The sequence below is a fragment of the Plectropomus leopardus genome, chromosome 2, assembly GCF_026936395.1.
Source record: "Plectropomus leopardus strain MGB_pleo_1.0 chromosome 2, ASM2693639v1, whole genome shotgun sequence".
NCBI lineage: Eukaryota > Metazoa > Chordata > Actinopteri > Perciformes > Serranidae > Plectropomus > Plectropomus leopardus.
The window spans coordinates 18,985,084-18,995,327 of NC_142177.1; the positions used below are offsets into that span (position 1 = coordinate 18,985,084).

At 40.2% G+C, this 10,244-nt stretch overlaps 1 protein-coding gene across 4 annotated transcripts in view; it reads left to right on the plus strand.

Moving 5' to 3' along the window:
- LOC121949076 (caM kinase-like vesicle-associated protein) overlaps window positions 1–4,712 on the plus strand; it is a 108,263-nt gene extending 103,551 nt beyond the window's left edge. For all 4 annotated transcript variants that reach the window (XM_088087261.1, XM_042494678.2, XM_088087275.1 and 1 more), the window contains 2 exons: window positions 484–571; window positions 762–4,712. In XM_088087261.1, the coding sequence (XP_087943387.1) occupies window positions 484–571; window positions 762–1,112 (439 nt within the window). In that variant the 3' untranslated portion in view covers window positions 1,113–4,712. The remainder of the gene's footprint in view (window positions 1–483; window positions 572–761) is intronic.
- The last annotated feature ends 5,532 nt before the right edge of the window (window positions 4,713–10,244 follow it).

A 10,244-nucleotide genomic window follows, 5' to 3' on the forward strand; every position in this document is an offset into this window, starting at 1 on the left:
TTCTTACAGGCAACAAAGTTAGACGCCTAGGGCGCCCACTGAAGTTTAAAAACATCACACAGAGGCCTCTAATTATTTTTCGATTATTTTCACAATCTGCCAGCGTTTGTATCGGGGTGGCCATGGCTCCCCTGATCATCCCTTGGTGATGCCGCTGTTAAAGAGGCATGTATTAATGGCTTTCTCAGTCTGATTGTCGGCTCTGCTTAGAGACATTTGACAGAGGTACTTCCAGCAAACTATGGTGTACATTTTGACCACAAATCAATTCTCACAGGGACGAAAACTAGGAGAAAAAGGCCCATGCTGAAAAAGAATCAGAATAATCCTTAAAGGTTAAACAGTTCCTGCAAAAGTTTGCCAGTCAATAAAATGAACAACAAATTGAGTAATACTGTGTGCAGCAGCCCGTGGCATCCAAAGAGAGGACAAGCATAAAGCTCTGTTGTGAAGTCATATTTTTCCTCTGTTTTTTTGCAACAGGATCTCTGGAGGTGCAGCTTCAGATAAGAACATCAAGGAAAATGTGTGTGCACAAATAGAGAAGAACTTTGCCAGAGCTAAATGGAAGGTAAGCCCTTTTGTTCTCTCTTCCAGGAAAGTCGTCTTCACAGCGTTCAGCAGTAGTTGTACGGTTCTTGAGCAGGGAAGTGTAGTAGTGCAGTATTGCGTAACAGCTAAGGCAGCTCGATAAGAGTTGATGTTCGCTGAGCGAGTTTTCAGGTTACAGCACCCTCAGTTTGTTCCTCCTCCTCCCACAGAAAGCTGTGCGGGTCACCACCATCATGAAGAGACTGAGAGCACCTGAACAGAAGGACTCGAGGGCTACGAGCCCCACAGCCGGTGCCCCAGCGGACGCCGCAGCTCCCCAGGCTGCCACCGACGCCTCTGCCGCAACACCCGAGGGAGCGCCCGCTGCCGTCACAGAGCTCCCTGCTGGAGTGGAGATAAGCCAACCGGCGCCGGAGGCTGAAGCCGGGGCGGCAGCCTCAGCCGGGGAGCCACAGCAACCGAGCCCGGCGCCGCAGGAGGCCGAGCCCGCATCGCGTTGTAACGGAGAGGCTTCGTCTGCCCTTCACGCAGCCGCCGAGGCCGGGGACGAGCAGGGTTAGACCGCCACCACCCCTTCCTGTGTGACCTCTGCAGTCCCCACCACCTCCTGCACACTGTACATTAGCTGCTAGCATGGTGACACTGACTCTGCTTCTCTCTCACTTGCAGCATTAGTATCATCTCATGGAGGCTGTGTGCTACCTTTCCTGAGTGCTGTGTTGGCTTTCTTTTTACATGTATTGTGTCTTTTTTCACTGACCCTCCGGCGTTTTTTTGTTAGATTATAGAAACCCTGTCTGTCTCCGCACACTTGAGTTTTAGGGGCAAAAACAGATTTGCTATCAAGCTGTGGCTTACAGCTAAAGTCGTCTTTCTTATTCTTCTTTTAGCGATAAGAGAATATAGGAGGACATAATTGTGCTGAAAATGGCTTTGATTCCTTTTTAATGAGCCGACGAGGGAAACTTCTCTCTGCCAGTCTCGCAATTAAAAGTATTTGTTCTTAGAATCAGTAGAAAAGTTTAGCTTCTGAAATTTTGACCTTGTACCGTGATACTCAGTAAGTGCTGGTCCTCACACATCGAGAAGATCATGTATTCCTGTCACAGAGGAAATATGGTCCTTATCTGTTTTTGTCTTCACTAACCAGTTATTGTGCGTCGAACGATGCTGAGAATGGTGACTGGGAGCTGTTATGCCCAGTGCTGTATTTTGAACTAGGCAGCTTCTCACATAAGCACACACACCAACACGACGTTCCTTTGCTAACTTCCTGCTCAGGAAAGAACCTCATAGCTGTAAGTGTAAAGATTCTGTACATAGAGACCTTTGTAGAAGTAGCCGAAACAGCATGCGTTCTCACTTTTTGCTGTTCATTTGCAGCCACTTGGTGGATAAAGATGCGCTACCGCCAAAATTCGTCTAACTGCGGGCCACAGCGGCCTCGCCTCTTGCCACAAGCCATGCCGAGGCTAATGTTCTTTTCAAAAGCACACTGTACATGATGTCGTCTAGTACCACTGTTCATTTGGTACCCCTGCCGTCAATGTAAGTTATACGAATAGGAAAAAAAAAGGAAAAAAAACATCTTCATAGCAGTTCTATGCATCCAAATTAATTTGTAGCTTTTCTTTTTTTAGAAACTTCATCTTTATGTGTCATTTTTTTTAAATTAATTTTTTGCTAGATCTCAGTCTACTCGTATCTGCTTTGGTTTAATCATGTTCCTTGTGTTAGATATTGACTCGAAATGCCACATATGTCTTAATAAGTTGTTGTAATTGTAAAACAAAATGTGCATTAACTGACCACATGCGGCTTTCAAGGGAAGACATTTTGACTTTGTGCTAACTAGAGTCAACAACTCAGCTTTGTTAACCCGCATTGAACTGAAACAAAATGTAGGAAGCATTTATTTCACATTTCTTAACTTATTTATTTATATTTTTATTGTCATCTTATTTTTTGCTTACTTTTTTTCAACTCTTTCAGTTGTTTACTGATGTATGATTTACAGATGTTTACTCCATAGATTTTTCTCCTTATACTTGATAAACAGTAATACCAATATTTCCTTTGTTGTGTCTGGTCCCCTCAAGCATTAATAATGAGCTACAGACAGAGTTCTCTGTAATCAATCTAGAGGAAATTGAGCAATATTCGAATGGCTGCAGAAACTGTGATTCCTGGTGTCCTTTCGATACAGTCCATGTACCTGTAAGTAGAAGTCTCGAGTCCTTGCCAGCTGTCAGTCCCATCAGGGCCACTTAACAAACACACGGCTGCTGTCAGATAAGTGTGTGTGCACGTGTGTGTGTGTCTGTGTGTGTGTGTGTGTTGGGAGGAGAGTGAATTAGACCATATTTGCTCTTCTGGCCAGCAGACCCTCACACGACTCCCTGGTCACATAAAGCAACCCTGTCTCCTAGAAAGTGCGTTTGTATATTACATTGTAACGTAATCTCAGCCTGGATTATGTTCAGAGACAATGTTTCTTTCAGGTAACCAAACACTACATTCATGTAGTGAGCAGACTTCAGAAGGAGGTGTTTGCACAGGATGGCAAGTGTACAAACTCATTGCATCCTCATACGATATCCTATAAATATGCACTCAGTGTATGGCGTTTCATCCTTATCATACAGCAACATAACAAATGTAAAGACACCAAGGTTAGGTGTAGAAGAAGAAATATGGTGAGGACATATCTTTAGATTTAACTTAAAAATCCATTTAAAGTCTCTCACTGTTCCAAGCACCGGTCCTCTGGGGAAAGTCCCGGGGGGTGTTTGTGACCCATCTACCAACTTTCCTCCTTTTCTGGACCGCTCAGGACCACTCCCCTCTTGTTCGTCGGTGCACTGCTCATTTGATTACAGCCTTCCAAAATATGTTAGTTACATGCAAATTACTGGCTCATGATTATGTGGGATATTAACAAACTTTGGAGCATTTCTTTAAGTAGGAAAATATGAGAATGGTGCATGACCACAGCCTGACAAAGTGCAGCACCTTATTGAACTTTGGGTTCACATCCAGGCTCCTGTCTTTGGTTTAAGCAACAAATGCACTTTGGTTAAGTTTAGGGCAAGATTGTGATTTTGGTTAAACGTTAATGAAAAAATATATATATTGCAGTCACTATGAGAGAATACTGTGTTGCAGCATTGCCTATTTCAACGGAAAATAACTGAAAAAGTGAACATTTTGCTGATACATTAAATATCGAGGGTTATGACAATGTAAACCTAGTTCTGTTAGCACAGGTGGAGCCCTCTACTGGACAAATGGATTATACTTTACACATTTACGTATCGAAATTTGCATTAATGTAGCCAGCCAATCAGGACGTGCCTACCTGGGTATCCTACACGCCCTTCAGTGAGTGGTGTCGGAGCCACAGGGGCCCTTGGTAGATATGATATGTTAATTAGCAACATTTCCTTGTTATTTTAACAGAAACTGTCATTAGTTGTGAATTAGCGTAACTTTTAGGAGACAGGGCTGCATATTGACAGCAGCCACATTGCTGATATGATTATTAGATGATACAATAAAAGTGTAACATGTTATGGCTCGTGCACGGCCAGTTCGTCTGACTACCAAATCTGTTGTCAACTGTGAACACCTGTCGATTTATATGAAAATGTGCATTTCAGATAAAAAGGGGCTTTGGAGAAAACTGATTTATAATCTGTGGAATCTCAAGTTTGACTTTGTCGTCGCAGAGTCTTTTCTCCTTTTAATTTGTGCAAAGCTCGATTGGTAGACACACCAATCATTATGACGATACCACTCTATCATTTCTTACGTTGTTTAGGGTGCATATTTTAACGAGAGGCTTGAACAGAGTATCAGATTTTTATGTGAATAGATTATTTCATGTTGTTCGTTCTCTTTGTTTAGATGGCAAATAAATACTGTTTGAAACACTGTTACACAGTTTTAAAGCAATGCTTTTTCCAAGACATTTCTCACTGTATTTAGTAGTTTTCCATGTCTGTTCATTTTGCCACGCACTTCCAGGTGTATTTGTAGATGTGATGTTTGCCAGGACCAGTGGTCACCTGTGGGTCCTGTCTCGCATTTGTGAGCTCTGTACCGTTCTCCTTGACTGAGTTGATGACTTTGATGGTAATAAAATTCTAATTAATCTGTAATCCTCATCATTTCTTTTCGTCGTAGACAGTCAGTGGACAGAGGGTGTTTAGGGTCTTTGAAAAATGATGAAAGATCTGCAGGATTATTTAGGGAAAATGTGAAAAACAGCCTGCGTCATCACACTCTGCTTTCCCCCTAACCCGGAGGAGAGCATCTGTGTTACACACTCTCAATTAGCACAAGCTTACCAACCATCCTGTTGGGGTGTGAACTTGTGCTGGAAAAATCCCAGCAGTGCCATTTGGTGACACTTTCGAAGATACTTGAATTGCGTCTTGTTGGAATACTAATGCAGAGAGCTCACTTTCTGGGCTCTCTGGGGGTTTCAATAGCCTCTCCTCTCAGGAGATTTTCTCTTTTTTATGCCCTTCGTACAATAGTATGCAGCCATCCATACACTCTTTGGGGCTCAGGGGGATCTTAACTCGGTTGTTGGATGACTTCATTAAGAATAGTTGGGTTGGAGGAGTGTCAGTTTCCTGTTTCTCTCAGCCGGCAATCTCAAGATGAAAGGCTACTGATCAGAGTCTGTCCTTGCCGGGAGGAAAAGAGAGTTTTACAAAATATCACATCCCCCCAGCAAAACCAAACTCACACACTAAGTGAACTAAAATAGCTACATTGTGGACTGAGTTATGTAGTGCAATCGATACAGAAATACTTGAGTAACAGCAAGCAAAAATGAATCTACTTCCAGAACTCACTGAGTTTGACAGAGCTCTGCTCGTAATAAGTGTTTCCCTGCACATCTATTGATGTTTATAACCAGATCAGGCATCGGTTGCAAGCCGATGACAATATTCCAAGAGAAGAATTATGACAGTGATGAATGGATGTGTGGTGTGTGGCATTGATTTAATGGCATGTAGCAATCAATCACAGAAAGTCGCCTTATCAGTTTACCGCCTCAGCTTACTGCATGATGCCAGGAGGCCCTGCAGAAAAACACATGCCTGTAATGTTGCAGTCAGTAATTAACTGTAATCAATGTCAGGGTCAATGGCTGTGTAGAAGAGAGCTTTACCAATATTGAAAAATGTCAAAAAATCCAAAAGCATCAATAGAGGTAAAACCAACAGTAATTAAGTTTTGTATTGTTAGAGAGGAGGTTAAATGAGGTTTTATGAGGTCAGTTACAGGAAACACAGTGTGCATAAGAATGCTGGAAAACCTTTTTCACATATATAGTGTCATTAAACTGTGGTAATGAAACCTTTTCAAAATGTGTGCAACATGAAAACAAAAAACAACAGAACCTATTTCAGTATTGATGGCTAACACTTTATTTAAAAATTTAAATAAAAAATTTAAAGAAATTTAAATTACTGTATCATTCCAATGGAAATTAACTAATTACTAAGGTAATGTTTTTCAAAGGGTCCTGAACCAAATGGTGCCCATGCTGCATGGGTTTACAACAATACAAATATGACAAACAAAGTTAATAAAATTAGTGAGCGCAAAATAATAAATATAATACACCTCCATGTATGTCAAAGTCAAACATAGGCACTAAAGTACACATTTGAGATTCCTGTACATGAACATATTCATTTTAGGCAATTATATGTATACTCTGCTACAATTCAGAGGGAAATACTTTACTTTTCACCATACTACATTTATTTGACAGCTCTAATTACAGGTCACTTTTCATATTAAGATATTACATTAAAAAAAAACATTTCCTTTCTAAACTGCGCAGATGGTTTTTGTATAACTCTCCAATGACTTAAGAGGAAAAAGCATCATTATCATAATTATTAGCATCATTATCATAATTATTATCAAAATCATAATTATAATTATAAGATAAGGGAAAGTAATCAAATGAACATAAAACAGTTAGTACCGGTAGTTAAAACAGTAAAATGTTATTAACATTTTTGCGTCAGCATTAATCTAATAATGGCATACATAATAATACATCAGTCACAGATGTACTTCCACATAAAAACAGGAAGTACATTTTCCTGAGAATACCACTGTGATTTTAGCATCTTGCAGTGAGGTTTCAGAACTGAAACTTCGTTCATGTGCCGAGCCTGTAGAAGAATCACACTGGCTGACGCACAAAAGCGAATGGCCATATCTGGTGCTGTTATTTGCTTTGTCCACTCTGGGCCACTTTACAAACAACATGGTGAGCTTTGTTGGAGAGGACCCACTCTGTATGTAGACTAAACAGCTCATTCTAAGGTATCAAAAACACAACAGTTCTTAGTTTCAAGTGATAATAAACCAATGAAAACATAGTTATGAATATTATATACCATTTCTGCCAATAGATGTCCCTAAATCCTGACTGCTTCCATATATTATTCAGCAGACATATTGCAAGCAATACAACATCATAGCACACATTCTCATAATTTCAAACTAATGGGCTTGTTTATTGTGCACATTTAAAGTGAGATTTTGTATTTACAGTAGAATAATTCTCAGCAGACAAAGCTGATCATTTCAAATGAACAGCCGGTACACACAGTCGCATCCTGCCACCTGCTGGTTGACAACATGAATTACTGCTGTAAGCAGGACTCCTGTTGTGACTGCGTAGAGGCAACAGAGAGCAGTGTTGCTCCCTCCTTTCTCTGCCTCAGTTTATTGGAAAGCACTGTGGTTAACAATGGTTATTCACGCTTTCTGAGAATCTCTTATGCAAACGGTTACTGCACGAGAATGTGCACGAGAAACAACATGAGAACTGGGAATTAATCAAGGCCAGAATATGGTGTGATGCAAAACAAACAAACAAACAAACAAACAAACAAACAAACAAACAAACAAACAAACAAACAAAAAACAGCCAGTAAGAGCTACATTCTGTAACCCTGTTTGTGACAAAAACTTATGTCAGCTCATCATGTATTTAGTGGACTGAGTTTACTATAACAGCGGCCAAGTCTGTAGATCTTCATAAGGATGTCTGTGAACAAGTTTCAGGACTTGCCAAACTTCTGCCTCTCACTATCCAACTTTTGATTCTCTGCTCAGACAATGCAGAAAGTGTCAGACAGCTCTGAATGTGAGGGAGACAAAGCAGAAAAACATGATGATACTGATGCCATTGCTCGACATTATGTCATGCAATGTGCCATAGTAGAGATAAAATGTGACAGAAATACACCTCTTTTGTGCTGTGAAGAATAGTGCCCAGAAAGGTCTGATCAGATTTGAGGGGTCAACCTTTGTTGTGAGTTTCTAAAATGTGGATCAGCCTCTTGGTTTTAAACCATTTTGTGATGTGGAGGTGGTTGGATTTAAAGTGATCTGATGATGATGCAGATATAATTCAACATTTTATGCAGAGGTAAGCTGACCCTGAATATTGGTGTCAAACCCTGACTCTCCTCATCTGCCCTGCTGCTCCTTGGCATTAGACAAGCAAGGGGAACAAAGCTCCCTCAGTAGGGAGGAATAAAAAGGGGGACAACAGGTCTCTAAAGCCCAGATGTCATCTGATGCCTGGAAAGCCCTGTGATGATTTTCCAAACCATCTGGCCTCTATTTGCTTTGTCCTGAAACAAACCCACATTCAGACGAAAAGGTGTCTGCAGACATCTTCTCATCTTCATCTTTTACAGCATGCGACAGGTGTTAAGTAGAGCAGATGATGTTGTTTTTGTGGGATGACCTTTGTGATGCAGATATTAAATGTAGAGCATATTCAGATCCCCAAACAAGGATCTACATGTTGTCCATGTAAGGCATGTATTTATGCAAGTTGAATCAATAATGAAACAAGTTGTGCATCAGTGCTTCCTTTGCTTTGCTTATTTTGAACTTAGATAAATTATGAAGCACCTAAGCTTGTCTGACAGCAATGTGCTCACTGAGTTAAGAATTGTTAAATTTTTTAATTTATTTTGTGGCACAAAAGAGACACAAACACTACCACAGATGTACCAAGGGGCACTGGCTCAGATACTCGCTTTTTTGCATTAATTTGAGATCATGTCTATTGGGACCCCTTCTGTTCTTATGGAGAGGATGTTTATACATTGGGAGGAGTTATGTTATATTTTGAGGCCTGAACAAGGTAAAATTATACACAGAAAAAAGCAAATAAGAGAGGTTTTTTGGGGGGGATACAATTTAGTTGAGTTTAGCTAGATTTTGATTTTCTTGTTTTCATTTCACAACCTCTGAAAAGAAAACTGAAAAATGACCACTTGTAGGCCTACATCAATTACTCACCGTGTGTTATGTTGAATTTGTGAAACTACGTTTCTTGCAGTATCCAAAAGTATCCAAAAAAAGCCAAACATGAATTGAAGCAAATGGGGTTCACATATAATAACAGTAAAACAATATGAAAACAATGCTCAGTACCCCAAGCACATGCCCTACTGAGATTTAAAACATTCTTACCAATGAATAGCTCGCCCTACGCAAGCAGGTGCGTATGAGCGTAGTTTAAGCAGAGTTCAAGTGCACAGCACGTTAAATCATGTTTAGTATTCATTCTTCACATAATTTCTTCATAAATTTAACTGTTGTTGCATGTGCTCAGCCAAGTGCAGGAGTTGTTTTAATCACCTGGGTTAGGCTATTTTGACACAGCAGAAAACATCAGAATGTAATAACTATAAGCCAAGATTTTTTTGTATGTAACCAGGTGGAAATGGAAACAGAGGCGTTATGTCGTTTAAGTTTTACTAATTACTACTGCTACTATTATTATTATTACTATTACTTAAGTATTTTAGTCACTTGCTTGCATTTGTGACACTGTCACTTTAAGAGGTTTGTTTACATCCAGAAATTCACTAAAAATGCGCCGCGCTCACACGACGTCACGCGCAGGAACGCTGCAGCTCGTTAGCGGAAGTTGTGAGGAGTTAAATTGTAACCACACAGCCAGAGGCTGAGGTAAATACCATCAAAATAACTGATAAAACACAGAAATGGTTACTGAGCTCGTAGGCTGAAACTGTTTAGAAATGGTTGCGTGTTTTTGTTCGATGTGTGCAGATTTGTGTCAGGTGTCTGTTCCAGTGTGTAATTTTAGAGATTTTTCTTGGGCAATGTTTGACACTGAGCAGTGTAAGTGACGATAGACTGATATTATACAGATAAACACAGCCACACTGAGGTCGGAAATGTTTCCCTGCCTTTATGGAAATGTGTTGGGTGGTAGAGGTGTGCGTCAGTACGCGTATCCCACGCGTGTTTTTTTGCGTCAATGATTTCTCTCTGAATTGAAGAGTTTGATTTTTGTAAAGACTGTAAACGAATGCTCAAGTTTGTGTGAATGCACATTATCCTGGAAATTGATGCATTTTAATGTGAAATAATGAGTTAATGTATGGCCTAATTTCATTCCAGTTATCACCTAAGAAAGGCTTTACTGTTATATACGTGCAGTTTACTGATTTCCTGTTTTCTTTGAGAGGGATTTTGTAGCTGGGAAACCTGACAGATGTCAACAAGTATGTGAGACTTTGTTAGCTGCCTATTTCATTGTTTCTATGAAAAATGAATTTGCTATTTCGGTGCAGAGAAATAAGATTTAATTTAGCGTTACG